Source organism: Kwoniella newhampshirensis, chromosome 6 (assembly GCF_039105145.1).
Source record: "Kwoniella newhampshirensis strain CBS 13917 chromosome 6, whole genome shotgun sequence".
Taxonomy (NCBI): Eukaryota; Fungi; Basidiomycota; class Tremellomycetes; order Tremellales; family Cryptococcaceae; genus Kwoniella; species Kwoniella newhampshirensis.
Window position 1 is genome coordinate 1,089,594 of NC_089960.1, and position 15,824 is coordinate 1,105,417.

Sequence of the window (15,824 nt, forward strand, 5' to 3'; positions counted from 1 at the left end):
TGACCTTGGTGATCGAACCGGCATCTCCCGACAGGCAGAATGTCGCGGAAGGAACAAGATGCACTCGTGGCATACTTCAACAGCTTCAAATTGTCGAAGAGGATGACCACCTTTGAGCAGCTTTCGGACGGCAAGGCTCTCATGGAGGTATGCTGTGACTACTGGCATTTCGGACTTTACTGATACAATGAATTCCCAGGTCATGAGCTCAATGTGAGTACTTGGGCAATTGATTGCTCCGGTCGGCGAAGCCGTAAGACTCAAACCAGAACTGACGATGGCATCTATATAGCGATCCTACCCACTTCAAGCATATCACCAACCGTGGTCTGGGCATTTCTTCTCCAAATGGCTCTTCCGACAACTGGGTCCTCAGAATGAACACTTTGTAAGCTAAGATGTGCTCAGGGAGACGTGCCCACATGCTGACCACTGATCTTACAGGAAACGCCTTTACCGTCTCCTTCTGTCTTTCCCCCTGCTACCGCCACACCCACAATCTCTGTCCCTATCGACATATCTTGAGCCTCAATTCTCAAGCATTGCCAAGACCCCTACCGCGTCCGAAGGTGCCGAAGGATTACTCCAAATATGTAGGCTTTGCTTGGTGGTCGCGGTCTGGGGTCCCCGGAACGAGAAAGTGATCAGCAAGATTCAGAGACTGAAAGAGGAACACATGGCGGAGTTGATGAAAAGTATTGAAATAGTGGGTCATCCTTGTGGAAACAAGCGCTGAAACCTTGATCACAGGTGATGTCAACGCTACCTGCCGACGAAGAGACGCAAGAAGATCGGATGTCCCCTCTGAAAGCTGCGCCAGACATCTCGTGAGTTTCTACCCCAGCTGTACCTTACCTTTTGAATCCGTGGCTGACTGATCTCGGTAGACCACCACAATTGGGAATCAGGGCTGAGCGGGATAAGCTGCTGCAAGAGAACGATAACCTGCGGGAACAATGCCAGAAGCTAAAGACGGAGATTGAGGGGTTGACTTCCACCGTGGTATGTGGTTTTTTCCCGGTATCGCTCCTCACTGTTCCCACCATACAGCTCACCCGGCATATGAACAGGAGGACGTCAAAGTAGAGCGGGATGACGCTCTGGATCACTTGAGCCGCTCTTCTAAACCAGCATCTGGATTACGGACCAGCCAGACGTCCGCGACTACCGAAGTGATCAGTCTTCGCGCCGACCTGTGAGCTCTAAGAAGGACGAAAGCAATGTGCGAAATTATGCCTGACACACAATCTTGTACAGTGCCAGGGCCGACGACGCTGTGGCTCGCTCACGAGGAGAGCTTGACAAACAGATTGGTCTGGTAAATGAACTGACGAAGACGGTGAGTCTCGGAAGATTTGCGGTCATACAAAGTTGCCGACATATGTGCGAATCAGGTTGAAGATCTGAAGCTTCAAGCTGCAGCAGCTGCCAAGCTGAGAGATCAATTGGACGAGTAAGTATCATGATCCTTGCACTGGCCACAGACACTTGTCTTATGAGGCGTTCGATGCAGGTACCGCCATACCGCAGAACGGTTGCAGAAAAGTGAGAATGTCATCGAGAAATACAAGAAGAAGCTGGAAGAGTCCGCTGGTTTGAGACGCGAATTGAGGGTGAGCTCTGTCTCCTATTGACTGACCGACGTCCGTGGCGAGTCTGAGACTGAGACTGAAACATATTGTAGAGTCTGGAAGAGGATAATTCTGCTCTGATGAACAGCAATGCTTCCCTTGAAGCTGAACTCAAGAAGGCTTTAACGACGAAGGGCCTCCTAGACAGCTATAGGGAGCGCACTGAGACCCAGGAAAAACGGATGGGAGAACAAGCTGAAGAGGTGAGCCTTTACCCTGTGCGTCGGAGATCATTGAGTAACCTGAGCATTCCCGTGTCGAGTAGATCACCAATCTCACGCATCAACTAGAGCTTGCTCAGGATCAGCTTGACGACTTGGGAAGAGAATACGAGCGTGAACAGGAAGAGTTAATACTTCAGCAAGAGCAGTTGAAGGAGATCGAGTTGGGTGCAGCTCCTGATTTGAAGCGCAAAACATCAGTCAAGGGAACGAAGTCTACTCTCGACGATGAACTAGGCGTCCTAGACGAGGAAATAGATGCTGGGCGATTGGCGACCAAGACTGGGTAAGAAATTCTTACAACCATCTCTCAGATCTGGAATAACGCTTGACTTTCGCAGTTTGCGTTTACGTATCCGAGCTCTCCAACGGGAACTGGCTCAGGTCAAGGAAGGAGGTTCGGACGACCAGCGGGCCTCAGCCCCTGAAAAATTACTAGATGATGCCTACAACGCTCGAGATCGATATCAGGCCCAGTACTTAGTGGCACACCGAGACAGATTGAAGTTGCAAGCAACTATCGAGCAGCTTAAGTCGAATAAAGGCGGCAAAGAGTGAGTGGATATCCCGGCAGACTATCGCCGTGGATACTAAGACGTCATTGGTAGTGCCGAGACATCCGCTGCTGCCGAGTCACTGACGGACGGCATCCTCGAAAAACGGTCTGTCGACGTCCCGGAGCGCAGTATGCAACTTGAGAGTGAGGTCAACACTCTCAAGGAGAGATCTCAGAAGACGGATGCGGTGAGTCAGCAGTGCGATTGGCCGCATGGCAATGATGCGGCTGAAAGATGATAAAGTCCATCCGAGATCGGAGTGCAGTTCTCACTGCAGACCGGGCCAATCTGGTGAATTGCAGGACGCCACCATAAATTGAGTATTGTGCAAATTTCTGATACAGGTTTGACAGGATGCTGGCGGATTCGAAGAAGCTCAACGTAGCTATGAGGCACAGATCGAGAAGTTGCAGCAGGAACTCTTACAAACCAGAGTAAGTGCGGGAGAACATCAACGACGAAGCTTCGGTGGGCACTAAGCTAATTGTGTCCAAAGCAAAACACCGCCGCTATCGAGAAGCGATACAAGCTGGAACAACAACTTATGCTTTCTGCGTGGCATGAGGTGGGATCGAGGACAGTGCGGGATCTCATGGCTCAGGCTGAAACGCGACGATCTCAACCTAAACCGTTACCTGTCAGCTGGCTGGGCCGGCAGAGAAGAGTGGTGAGTTGGGCACAGGAAGAGGCGTACGACCCAACACCAACTGATTAGGCACTTTGATCATTACAGCAAGACGATGCGACTTTTGCTCTGTAAAAAAGGATTGCCATGGCTACGCTGTCTGGTCTTGCTACGCGGGATACCCTCGCACACCGCACTTAGACACATCATGCGTATGCTTGTGGCACCATGACGACGATCGCTACATACTGTTATGGGTCCGGAGACGACTGTAGAAAGCCTTGCAAACGACTTTATGAATATTTACGAAGTGTATTTTATCTCATTTTATCCCAAATCTCCCGAACGTTGTTGCTACCCCCGGAGTCTCTATGTTGAACTGTTGTTGCACTGTTGTTGCATTCTCGACTTGATTGTAGACCTGATATAAGCTATATCCCAATCACAGTCCCGCCCACCATGCCCATGTACGAGCTGTTCTGCATCGCGGTCCACAACCCGCAATCTTCTGTAAGTTCTGGGTCTTCGTTTTGCCAAGACGATCAAGTCCTGCAGCCAGTCATCCCCCGCCTCCATGAACACTGTGCTGACAATCATGGTATGCTACCTCATAGGTCAACCTTCGATCACTCATCAACTCATTATCGAACCAAGTCCATACATCGGGAGGAGTCGTGCGAGACCTGAAGAACTTGGGTATCAACTTGACACTTCCTCAGAGAATAAGACGGATGAGACAGTATCATTCTCGTGGCGAGTGAGTGGTTACTTCTCCCCTCCAGATCTGAAAGGCGACAAGATGGAGGGCCACAAAGGAACTCAAGAAAGCAAGTTGGATCCGTGCTGACAACGGGTGGCTTGATAGCCATTTCACAATGACTTTCGACACTTCGCCGATAGTCTTGCGAAGACTTGACGAGACACTTCGTCGAGATCCTTCAATTATTAGATGGACAGTATTGAAGAAAGCAGACAAAGTGTGAGTCGTACCCTATCCAAGTGTCGTAGTGGTCGACCTGTGACCAGACTCGATGATTGAACGATATAAGAGGCGGAGATCGCTGACAGTCTTCCGTGTCGATGTCAACAGGAAAGATCTTGCCAAACCGTTAAATCCATCAATCGAATTTGATGAGATCTCAGAACGATCGTATTGAGGACCAACCAGGCGTACAATGCATGGGAGATTTGAGGCACAGCGCGGGGGGAGGGGACCGGCGGTTCTTAGGACATGGCTCGACGTCTGACTTAGGAAATGTCGAGCTAGAGTGTAGGGGTCGCAAACGGAGTTGAGCAGGAAGGGACGCAGTTCCAACGGTCGTGATCAAGAGACATTTTGTATAACCAGCATGAGATACCATATATGACATATATCGCCATTGTCGTTTGAGACCGTTCAAGTAGCAATGTATGTTCATCGATGCAGGATGCCGATGATCAGTAGGTATGAGAGCCCTGTGGTCTTGTAGTTCCGGTAAAAAAAAAGGCCTCCACTTATGCTGAAACACCAATGTCGACGTGACGTCGTGCAGGTCACTGAAATCCTCCATGGAGACATTCCCATGTTATGTGATCTTCTCTCGACCGTCTGAGACAAGACGCCTTCATCGATATCCACCCATTGACGACGAGCGGTGTCTTTCCTTGAAACTCTGTCCAATCTCTATCCCCTTTCGACTTTCACGCACAATGCCGCCGACCCCCTCCTCTTCGACCATGACCAACGTGCAACCTATCCTCTCTTCTCTACCACGACGACTTGCGGATCTCCAAACATTCCAGCTCCCACGCTTGAAATCCTGTCTCGGGCCTCCTGACTTGCACAGGGAACTGGCGGATGAGATGAGAGGTGATCTGGAATCGGTGAGATACAATCTCGAGGTGAGCGAATGTTCGCTGCACATGTCTCCTGTCCATCCAATCTTCTCGAGGGTTCACCCGCCCTGCATGACTCGCCCACGTCGGACAGATGGACGGTAGGACAAGCGCCAAGAAAGAGCTTGTCGTTCGTCATCGCCGAATCGATGAATGGATCTCCGACATTCGGTGCTGACCAATTGTCCTGAGAAAGGCTGCGAGAGAGTTGAGCGAGTCGTTGTCGAAGTCTGAAAAGCAAGATGTAGTATCTCGACTCGATCAACTTGACAGAGAATACCAAGAGTGAGTTTCGTCGTCGCATCTGGTCATACTCGCTCTGGTTCTGCATTGTACTTCGCCTAAAAGCATGCCCACTATCAATCAACAGACGGATTGATACTAACACCAAATCCCTCACTCAGCTTGCGAAGGGCTTATCGTTCCGCGACACTCTCATCGAAACGAGCCATGAACGCTAAACGATCTCGGGTCCACGAGCTCGCTTCCGCGTCCAAGAACTATGAGCTGGATGAGTCGAGACTCGCTGTTGCGTCCGGATCTGGAACAGATGAGACAGGCGGGAATAAAGGGAAAGCCCGGAGTGCAGCAGAGTTTGGAATGGGGTGAGTGCCGAGTGTTCTTCTGCTCAGAGTCAAATTGCGGTCGCGTACAGTGTTCTGGATGTATCAGGAAAGGAGGAGAGGAATGGACACTCGGACTGTAGCTGATCGCTTTGCAGTGGAGATGACGAGCTTCAGACCAAGACCAACGAGGTGACCACGGCGTTGAGAAGGACAACAGCATTGATGCAGACAGAGTTGGAACGATCTGTCTTGTCAGTGCAGATGTTAGGTAGGTCTAGGTATCTACCCTCACCTTACGCGAGCTGGCCAAGCTCGCGATGGATGTTTTCTGCTGCCTTGACATGATTGTGTCTTCTGGACACACGTCATTGCCCCGTACGATCGACTATCGCTATCCCTTCGACAGTTTTCTTCCCGACTGGATGGCATAGAGTCCATTGTGTCATCTCCATTGACTCTGCCATCTACTCTCCCTGATTCCGATGTCTTGAGTCCGACTCTACATCTCGCTAACACCATCCCTCGATCGATAGAATCATCGTCCCAAACGCTCCGGTCCACTCAATCGCTCTACGACCGATACGGCTCACTCCTCTCCACATCCACAAAACTAGTCCGTACGCTAGAGAAAGCAGATACGCTCGACCGGATCCTCATCCTCTCTGCGTTACTGTTCTTCCTCCTCGTCGTCGGCTTCATCGTGAAACGTCGAGTGATCGACAGGACCGTCGGAGTGGTCGTTGGTGGAGTTGGGAGAGGGTTAGGATGGTATTTGTGGAGTAGTGGAAGATTGATCAATCTCGTTTTGGGACGGGGACGGGGACGGGGACAAGGGGCCAAAGATAAGAACATGAACAAGATCAAGGGTCCAGGTGTAGATGAAACGGAGATGGGTAGTGATGAGACGCGAGTACAAGGTGCATTGCCACCTTTACCTGAATCTTCGATCGGTCAAGATTCAGCGATAGATCCGTCTTCTCAATCGAGTTCTTCAGATCTAGAAGGGGTAGTAGGAGATCCCGATCCAGCGCCGGCAGACACACCGTATATTGAAAGAGGGATGGAACCGATGGGAAAGCTGAAGGGAGGCAAGGTGGAGATCATAGTGAGCGATGACTCGGAACGGATGGTCCCGCAGTGGGTTGAGGACACTGAGAGGGCAGATATCGAACTTGTTGAAGGTGTTATTGGAGGAAATGTGGAAAGGACAAGAGATGAGTTGTAGGGATCCCAGTAGCCCGATAGTGACTAAGCTATACATGCCATGCAGAATGGTGCTTGTAGGGCATCCGAATGTCGAAGATCTATTCGAGGTGGACGGCCTTCATGGCCAAACTATGCGAAATCCACCTTACATAAAGCTCGTCCGAGTTCGTCCCAGACTCTATGCTTGCATCTCACTACCCCTCCCCCCTTATACTTCACTTATATATACAAAATTGCATACATCTTCTAAGCTGAGAAAGCCCATATCTCTGTCATCTAGATAATAAACTAGAGCTTCACCAAATTCGACTCTCCCTCAGGTTCACTCGCACCTTCTGCGCCCACGACCTCTTCCGTATTCTCCGCCGTATTCCCACCTTCTACCTGCTTTCTCAACTCCTCCACATCCTTGGGGAGTGTCGCTCCTGTCGGATCCTCTTTCGCTTTTCTCAACAGTTCTTCCACTTGTTTCAGTTGTTTCCCAACATTCACTTTATCCTTGAACAAAGCTTGTCTGCCAAGTTCCACATTCCTCTTCTCAGCTTCCAACAACTCTTCCAGTTTCTCGAACATCGATAATTTCAATTCCACCTTTTTCACCTGGGCAGAAACCAATCTCGAGACGAGTTGCGAGATTCTTCGATCTTCATGAGAGGCCAACGTTTGAGCTTTGGCAGCGGCGGAAGAAAGCGCTAATGTGGCTGCTCGTGAGAGATCCGATGATGTGGGTGCTGCCGGGGCAGAGTCGGCTGCTGTCGTGGTAGCAACAGCCGTTGAGTCGGTCGGTTGTGCTGTTGAAACCTCGTTCTCCTTGTCTGCATCGGTGGGGGAAACCTCCCCATCAACGACCATGCCGTCGTCCTTGTCCTTCTCGCCATCCGCTTGTCCATCCTTCTCAACCTTGACAGCTTTCTCATTCCCTCTATCTGCTCCATCGTCCGTTCTCTTCCTCTTCAAGCCCTTTGCTAATTCGCCCAATGCACTCTGCGCGGCTGCAGCAGCGACCGCGGGTCCGACGGCACTAGCTAGGAAGGTGACGACACTCATGACCGGATTTTCTGTACCGTCGAAAGGCAGTCCGTTCATTCCCGCTTGATATCGCAATGGTCCCAGATCGGCCGCTGGATCCTGAGTGAGGTATGGATCTTCGATTGGGAGTTGTAGGAATTTCGCAATACATTGTTCTTTTGATCTCGTGCCCACGTGCTCCGCGACGGCTTGCCAATCGTCATCGAACATCTCCACTCCTTCCAATAACAGCAACGTCTCCTGATCTGACCATTCCGCACCGGCTCCCGAAGAAGCGTGTTTGAAAGACTCTTCGTCGAGTCGGACAAAGTCACCAGAAAACATCGTGGAAGGGAATCGGCCGCTAACGAAACAAGTAGGACAAATTGTGTACTCCCCATCCTTGAGTGAATGATATCGAGTTCGAGTACAGTCAGTCCCGCAAGTCTCGCAGGCAAAGGTTTGAGGCTTCGGTTGGTCCGCCGATCCATTGACGGCAGCGACTTTCGATGCTTCCGAGGACGAAACGGGCTTGGACGAACGAGAGGTGGAGTGATAAATGGTTTTCCGCAGATCAAGGTTGGAAGGATGCGGTGCGACACCGTTTGTTTGAGGAAGCGACAGGGCTCCAGTACCAGGTTTGGAGCCAGGATGAACCAGGTTGGAGAGCCCTCGAGGAGTATCGAGAGTCACTCTGAAATGACCAGTGAAGGGGGGACCAAGTGCTGCTGGTTTCGTATCGGGGTCAACCTGTAATGGCATGGTCAGCTACCGCCTGAGAAGGGCGACTTGTTCGGCCACCCACCTGATAGTTGATCAATCCCCATTGCTCCAAGAACGCATGGACCCTCATGATAGCTCCCACGTCACCCGCCAGATTCCTCCTGCAGGCTGTGACCGTCAGATACTCTCCCGGATTCAAGCGGTAAGTGTTGATCATGAAATCCCTGTAGTCCTTGTAAATACTCGGTGTCTTGCTCCTATTTCGTGAAGAGAAGAATTCTGGCAGTGATCGCCTTTCGATGGGGTGGATAGTGGCCAGGGAGAACCATGATGAGTAGGAAGGAATGACAAGGGGATGAGTCTGGGCTGCAAGGTAGGTGGTAGCGAGGTCGTGCAGCTGAGCAGGGGTGGGTCGCTCGGTGGGCTCGGCTGGAGCGGGTGTAGCAGCATCCATAGCTGCAGGTCCAGGTGTCGCTTCGGAGGTGTCCAAAGGTGTCTGCGCGGGTTGAGGCGCGGTGGATGATTCTGAGTGGAGGCCGTAGTTTCAACATTAGCTAAACGCAACGCGACGTGACTCGAGGTGTGTGAGATATCAGAAGGTCAAGGAGCTCTCGGCGGCATACCCACCTCCATTGCTTCCGTCCACCACCCCGCTGATGTTCCCTATCTCTCCTCCGTATATGGGCTCCCTCTCCCTCTCTTTGCCAGGTGCGGTGGTGACATCCTGCGTGACGACTCCTTCTCCTGATGCTTCGGTGTTCTCGCCTGCTGGCGTTGGTACGCGGAATGAGATTTTAGGTGTTGACATGGTGAGGGCGAGATCCGAGTCCCTCGATGTTGTTTTCGACGAGCTTCCTGTGAGCTTTGTGACTCGTCTATAGCAAGTGATGATCGGAGAGGAAAGCAGGTAGAGAAGCAGGACGTGTGTTTTCACTGATGTAACAACAATATGAAAATGAGTTGATGTTGGTGACCCAGGCGAACAAGCACAAGCAGCAACAAACGCGCATTCTTCTCGATTCCCTGAAAGCCAACACTACTGACGGGGTCAACCATCGGCATTACGGTGTTACCAGCTGACGTGGCAGAACAAGGTGACAGACTCGTTATTTCATCCCCCCACCCCTTGCTCCCCCCCAGTTACGCTTTGACGTCACGCCTTTTTCGAATGCCGAGAAAGTGAGGTGAACGACCGAGAGCGACAGACCCGCGCTTCTGCGAGTTATCGTCATCCACATTTCTCACTTGACTCATCATCATTTGGGTTCCCTACACCACACCCCTGTATCGTTGTCATCTTACATTCCAAACAGACCGACAAGACACATACACCTGTACAAATCTGCAACTCGCCTATCACACGCGGGTGCACAGTCTATTCGAAACAACTTCATCGGTATCGTTTTTCGATCAATCTGAGCAACCGTTCCATTTAAACCCCGCCTTCCTTCGTTCAACATGCCTCAAGCATCCGCACCGCCCGTCCTCTACACTTTCCCCGAGACCACACAACTCCAATCCTCCCTCGCCAATTTCATCCGAAAGGCTCAAGGTGACGCAATCGCCCACCGAGGAGTGTTCACCATCGCTCTTTCGGGCGGATCCCTTCCCAACAACCTCAAAGATCTCAAGGATCTCGAAGGGATTCAGTGGGACAAATGGCAAGTGTTCTTTGCGGATGAAAGGATCGTCCCTCTCGACCACCCCGAATCAAATTACAATGCTTGTGCGAAAGCCTTCCTCGACGATGTCCCCATCAAGAGAGAACAGATCCATACCCTCAACGTGGAATTGTTCAGAGAACAAACGAGACTCGACCCGACCGCCGAGATCAAGTCGGAGGAAGAGGACGAGGCCGAGAGCGAGGCAGTTGACATTGCGGATGACTACGAGAAGCAACTCGTCTCCACTTTCGCAGGTGCGAATGCTGCGAGATATCCTACCTTCGACCTGATCCTCCTCGGTATGGGTCCAGATGGTCACACCTGTAGTTTGTTCCCTGGTCACGAATTATTGGCGGAAAACGATAGATGGATCGCAGAGATTCAAGATAGTCCAAAACCACCAAAGAGGAGAATCACCTTCACGTGAGTCGAACGAGAACCCGCAACTATGGCATAGGAGTTGCTGACGGTCTTCAAATCACTTTTCATTCTGCACAGCTACCAGGTCCTGAACCACGCTTTCCGATGTGCTTTCGTCGCTGCCGGCGAGGGAAAACAAGATATGTTGCACAGTATCCTCGATCAGCCCGAAGACGGATTACCATGTTCTCGTGTCCGACCTGTTTCGTGAGTTCTTGACCGCTCAACTCCTGACAGACATCCCCCTTCGTCGACGGGGTTACTGATGCCATCCATCACATCTTTTTTTAGTCCCGGTCTTGTCTTCTGGTTTGTCGATCAAGCGGCTGCTGGAAAGGTTCAATTCCCCAAGACGGAATACAAATGGATCGAACGAGCGACAGACGACGACCCAATCACAACGGAGAGAAAGAAGATGAAGGTCGAGATGGATGCTGCTGTCGCTGAGGCTGATTCCAAGTGAGAGAATCGACTTGTGTATGTGAGCCTTCGAAGCGATACCAGAAGGGGGTTTTGGACATGAACGATACAGAGTCGCCGGTGGTCTGGGGGAGAAGTAGTCAGAAGCAATACTGTGAACGCTGTCGAAGGTAGATGAGGATGGATCGTATGGTCGAGTTTCCGCAACAGGGCAGACGGATAGTAGATGGTTTTTTACATTAGATGCAAATAATTAAGCTTTCAGCTATCACCATAATCATGGCACCAAAACAAGTGCAACTCAACGGCGACTATTGTCGATGCAATCTACCAATCTCATTCGGTCACGACAATCCTTTTCGAACACAAGGCAACGTTGACTCCCTGTCACGTCTCAAGTCTAGTATACGCATACGAAGGACCACAAGCCATGATCGGATCTCCCTGTCACATACCTATGAGAAGGTTATACCTTGATTTGACATCATGCATATGCAAGAAAGGGCTGTCTAATGATATGTAAATCGTAGCGATGCAGTGGAACAGGTCCGCGCAATAACTAGATTCGGATATTGACTGTGTGAAGCGAGTAAGTCAGCTGTTTGCGGCAAACTAGGTCAGGAGCCTGATAGCAGACTTACAACTTTCACCACAGCCGCAAGTGTCGACCACATTTGGGCTGATACCAGGAGAGTTGAGGTCAGCATCAGTCTACATCGTATCGCCATTCCTCCACCACACCAACATCAATTACAAGATCATCCTGTTCACGTTTGCTACATGAACCGAACCTGATTGCAAGGAAACGCTGAACACTCACTTGTCAAAGACGAATCCTGCACTCAATCTATTATCCCTCCAGTCCATCCTACTCCCAATGATGCTGAACAAGGCTTTACTATCAATCAGAACTTTGACCCCGTCCTGCTCCACGACTTCGTCGAATCGACCGCCAGGGGGAGGCACATAGTCGAGATGATAGGCCATACCTGCACAACCACGGGACTTGACGGAGATCCGCAGGAGTCGGGGTTCGGTAGGTGACGCGAGGAGGTTGCGCAGATGAGAGATGGCGGCGGGAGTCTGTGTAGGTTGTATTTGACACGTTCAAGTATATCGAGATATAGCGAGCCGTGGGAGACACAAATGAAGGGCGTGATTCGTAAGCGACCAGCCATACTACGAGGCCTGCACACACTCACCATAGTGATCGCACTTTTCTTCGACTTCAACTCGACCTTCCTCTTCTCCCCAGTCTTCTTTGTCGCTGTTCCTGCCCCAGAAGTAGTCGACGAAGGTGAAGGAGCAACGTGCGATAGAGCCTCTTTGCCTCTGGTCAACTTCGTCGCTGACGACGAGGATTGCTGTTCTACTCTACCAGCATAGGCGGCCGAAGGAATGCCTTCGAACCCAGATTGAGCGGGAACGGTCTGAGCCAGAGAAGAACCGAATCGCGCGAATGGGGCGGGCAAGATGTAAGATGACGATGGGAAGTGGTGGAGTGTGAGTCGGGATGAGGAGGCGAAAGAAGTCCGTAATGCTGGGATGGCCATGATGATGAAACTTTCTAATCCTATGCTACGATGAAAGAGGATGAAGAGTCGTGTGGCATGTCAAGATTGGTCTGTATGGTTGAAAATGAATGAGAGGCAGTGGACAATGATCAAGATCGGTCAGCATCAGAAATCCGTAACAGGTTAATGCGTCAGAACTGGAAAACGGTGGCAAATTCCGTCTCGTGGCAAAACCCCCCCCCCCCGACGCACCCGCATCAATGACCTGCTTTGCTGACGAGTAGATGGCATCTCATTGGCTCGTGACAACTCATCCCATTCTCGCTTGTGACTTTATGCATGCTCGCCACATCACATATCTGCGCGTAGCCTCCTCAGGTTCAACAACCGAATCGAAGCATGCATGAACCCAAACATGAGCAGGTTTGGTCATACAGCCGGAGGGTGCTCCCTTGTTCAAGCATCCCACTTAAATGGCCCGGTTGTATCGGATTTCCGTCCGTTTGTTATTATTGACACAAGACAAGAAGACGTCAGTCACCTCCTCCATTATCGCAGAACCAAAGCAAAGGATCAAAGGATCTTTGACTCACGGCCGTTGATCGCTCAACTTTCACCCATCACCGACAGTGACCGACAGGTCATGTAGCGGCTGACCGCCAACGTTCCGATAATCCTCAGATCGGTCATCTGTCGACCTCAATCGAGAACAAAGGGTGAGACAGACGCAGATCTTCCCGAACACGTCGAGCGATTATTCAGCCTACTAGGATCATTGTGATCTGGAAGACTTCTGACCGTTCTCGATACCTGATTATTGTCAAAGGATCAGTCCTCCTGAGCGTCCCCTACGCATAATCGCAAGGATGCCGACCTCGACTTCGCCCTCGGCAAACTCGCCTCCACCCGCTCCTCTGCCCACGCTCCCATTCGAGATCCAACGCCGCATCATCCACTTCAGACTAGCACTTTCACCTTCATACCCTTCCGCGATCGCAGACGACGAAGATCCGAACCTGTCTTGGGATGTATGGGCTGGTGTGAAGGGGCGGAACTCGACTGTGAAAAGAGTGGAAGAGAGGAAAGATGTGGGCAGGGCTGCGAGGGGTTTGATGGGGGTTTGTAAGGCATGGAAGGTGAGTTTGCTTTCTCAACGCAGCTTGAGATCAAGACAGTGGTTGAGATCTTCCGTTTATTCTCCTTCTTTAGCCCGTAGTGATGAGATACCTTTACGCCGAACCGCATCTCATTCACAACTTACCCCTCCTATCATCGACGATCGTTCGAGGCGATTCCAAATGGTCAGACATCAATATCCACCAATTCTCGTTACCAGGTCGATATCTGACCACTCTCGATCTGTCCGTGCTATCGAGCAAATTGCACCCCACTCAAATAAGAAAAGCGTGTTTAGATATCTTCCCGCTCGTCCCTAATCTCACGCATCTGATATTACCTCCGATGGCACGTCCAAGATTTGGCGGAAAGGCAGTCTTACCATTCCCACTCGAGGAGATTGGATGGGCGGCTTTCTCCAAAAACATGAGATGTCTCGAAGGCGTGGAAGTGGACGAAGAGGTTGATGGTCAAGGGGGGGATGGCCTAGTGGAGTTGCTGCGGAGACTGCCTAATCTCGAGGTATTGGCAGTGAACGGGCCTGGCAATGTAATCATTCCTCTGGAGGAGCGGCCCTCACCTCGTCTTCGATTGTCGAAACTCCATACGCTGAAACTAGACAACGTCATCTGCGGTCGACTGATCAACACCCTCATAGACGCGGATCTTCCCGCCTTACGACGTCTGCTCATCACACCTTTCTATCAACACCCTCTGATTCAGACCCAAGCTCTGCAAGAAGGGCACGGGGACAAGATCGTCTCGTTGGCTTACCTTCCGTCGCATCTGCAATTGAGATCGGGAGGAGAAGTGGATGCCTACGTCGAAGAAACAATGAATCTGCATCCGAACCTCAGACATCTGTCGTTCTTCCTTCAAGATGAAACTAGCTTGGAACATCTTAATACGATACTTTGCTCGGCAGCCAGCACGGGACGGCCATTGCAGACTTTGACAATACCGAGATGGACAGATTCGCCTTCCACAAGCTCATCAAGTTCGGATGCCGTTTCGGCGAGCGGTCTATTTCCATCGGCTTCGCCCTTCGGCACCACAAGCTCTGCGCAGACTACGCCAACTCCGCACAGATTCCTCGATACGATGATCCAACGACCTCCTCCCAACCTGAAACGTGTAAACGTGGACGGTTTCAAATGGGTGAAAGCGGAATTGGGCAAAGTGGCCATGACAGCTGGGAAGAGTGGAGAAATGCGAATATGGGCAGGAGTGTTAGCTAGAAAAGGGATCGAGCTGGGCGATATGGATGGCGGTTTGGCTCCTGCTTTGTCGCCCGGTGGAGCTGGATCAGGTGTGACAGGCTGTATGGGAGCGGTGAACGGAAGGAGACGGTCGAGTGCTGGCGCAGGCAGAGGGAGAGTAGGAGGAATGTCACCCCGAGAAGGGAGTGGTAGTCCACCACGCCATAGAGGTGGTGAGGACGAGGATGGGGGTTGAGCTTCTACGTCGGGGTCGTTACTAATTGCTGATAACAGCAAGGATCTTTTAATATATCTTGTATCACAGGAGAAGGAGTTTCATCCCTTGGCGGCAAGGGTGCTCTCGTCGTTTTACGAATCATCGATCTTTGTAGTCATTTAGAATGCCATGTATGTATCATGCATTGAAGTGGAGTCTTGCAGAAATGACAAGCAGAACACGGTTTGCAGGAACGATCGGTATCGGTGACACGTTGACGAGTGCCTGATCGCAGGGTTACAGCGTTGTCCCTATTTATAAGGTGTTTGCGAGCTCAGATATGTACGACTGTATCGTCTGAGATTGACCACTATAATTGACAAAGACAGGTGCTAGATACCAAGGCGATCTCAAAGAACCCGGCATCTCATCTGTGCTGCGTGCCACCCATCCGAGCTCGTCACACACACACACACACACACACACACACACACACACACACACACACACACACACACACACACACACACACACACATATACCCTCACATGGCGGTCAACGCCTAAGCTCGCCAGGAAAGATGTCGCCTTCACGACTCGACCATTCGCTCACATCCACTCAACTCGACCTTATCTCACTGGGCCTCTTCATTGCCATTTTCCCTATAAGCTGGTGTATGTACTTGCATTGGCAGAGCATACGGAGGCGATACCCCTCGGTACAAAACCTTGTGGATGGAAGTAAGAGCAAGGTCACATGACCGTCTGGTCGGAGAGACAGAATAGAAGATAGAACAAGTAAGGAATACAAGGAGGTAGACTGGTGTAGAAGACCCGCGCAATGGTATCTCAAGCGTCGTGAG

At 51.1% G+C, this 15,824-nt stretch overlaps 7 protein-coding genes across 7 annotated transcripts; 5 read left to right on the forward strand and 2 right to left on the reverse strand.

Annotated features, from left to right (window-relative positions):
• Nucleotides 1-39: 39 nt before the first annotated feature.
• Nucleotides 40-3,169, forward strand: IAR55_003560 (uncharacterized protein; the record flags this gene model as incomplete). The annotated part of the gene is made up of 17 exons (XM_066946667.1): nt 40-147; nt 200-213; nt 293-388; nt 445-706; nt 751-827; nt 888-1,002; nt 1,071-1,195; nt 1,258-1,339; nt 1,395-1,453; nt 1,514-1,613; nt 1,685-1,834; nt 1,897-2,138; nt 2,194-2,406; nt 2,461-2,596; nt 2,763-2,843; nt 2,906-3,076; nt 3,143-3,169. 17 exons carry the CDS (start codon nt 40-42, stop codon nt 3,167-3,169), a joined length of 2,058 nt encoding a protein of 685 aa, XP_066803059.1.
• A 324-nt stretch (nt 3,170-3,493) lies between these two features.
• Nucleotides 3,494-4,191, forward strand: IAR55_003561 (mitochondrial 37S ribosomal protein bS6m; the record flags this gene model as incomplete). Its single annotated transcript, XM_066946668.1, has 4 exons — nt 3,494-3,544; nt 3,649-3,791; nt 3,900-4,013; nt 4,125-4,191. The coding sequence occupies 4 exons, from the start codon at nt 3,494-3,496 to the stop codon at nt 4,189-4,191; spliced, it is 375 nt and encodes a 124-aa protein (XP_066803060.1).
• A 532-nt stretch (nt 4,192-4,723) lies between these two features.
• On the forward strand, nt 4,724-6,700 carry IAR55_003562 (uncharacterized protein; the record flags this gene model as incomplete). The annotated part of the gene is made up of 5 exons (XM_066946669.1): nt 4,724-4,915; nt 5,106-5,194; nt 5,314-5,514; nt 5,631-5,743; nt 6,009-6,700. 5 exons carry the CDS (start codon nt 4,724-4,726, stop codon nt 6,698-6,700), a joined length of 1,287 nt encoding a protein of 428 aa, XP_066803061.1.
• Nucleotides 6,701-6,969: 269 nt separating this feature from the next.
• IAR55_003563 (uncharacterized protein) lies at nt 6,970-9,220 on the reverse strand (the record flags this gene model as incomplete). Its single annotated transcript, XM_066946670.1, has 3 exons — nt 6,970-8,439; nt 8,495-8,937; nt 9,040-9,220. The coding sequence occupies 3 exons, from the start codon at nt 9,218-9,220 to the stop codon at nt 6,970-6,972; spliced, it is 2,094 nt and encodes a 697-aa protein (XP_066803062.1).
• A 650-nt stretch (nt 9,221-9,870) lies between these two features.
• IAR55_003564 (6-phosphogluconolactonase) lies at nt 9,871-10,959 on the forward strand (the record flags this gene model as incomplete). Its single annotated transcript, XM_066946671.1, has 3 exons — nt 9,871-10,499; nt 10,575-10,703; nt 10,788-10,959. 3 exons carry the CDS (start codon nt 9,871-9,873, stop codon nt 10,957-10,959), a joined length of 930 nt encoding a protein of 309 aa, XP_066803063.1.
• A 516-nt stretch (nt 10,960-11,475) lies between these two features.
• On the reverse strand, nt 11,476-12,469 carry IAR55_003565 (uncharacterized protein; the record flags this gene model as incomplete). The annotated part of the gene is made up of 4 exons (XM_066946672.1): nt 11,476-11,492; nt 11,558-11,595; nt 11,737-11,999; nt 12,119-12,469. The coding sequence occupies 4 exons, from the start codon at nt 12,467-12,469 to the stop codon at nt 11,476-11,478; spliced, it is 669 nt and encodes a 222-aa protein (XP_066803064.1).
• An 827-nt stretch (nt 12,470-13,296) lies between these two features.
• On the forward strand, nt 13,297-15,001 carry IAR55_003566 (uncharacterized protein; the record flags this gene model as incomplete). The annotated part of the gene is made up of 2 exons (XM_066946673.1): nt 13,297-13,566; nt 13,640-15,001. 2 exons carry the CDS (start codon nt 13,297-13,299, stop codon nt 14,999-15,001), a joined length of 1,632 nt encoding a protein of 543 aa, XP_066803065.1.
• Nucleotides 15,002-15,824: the final 823 nt, after the last annotated feature.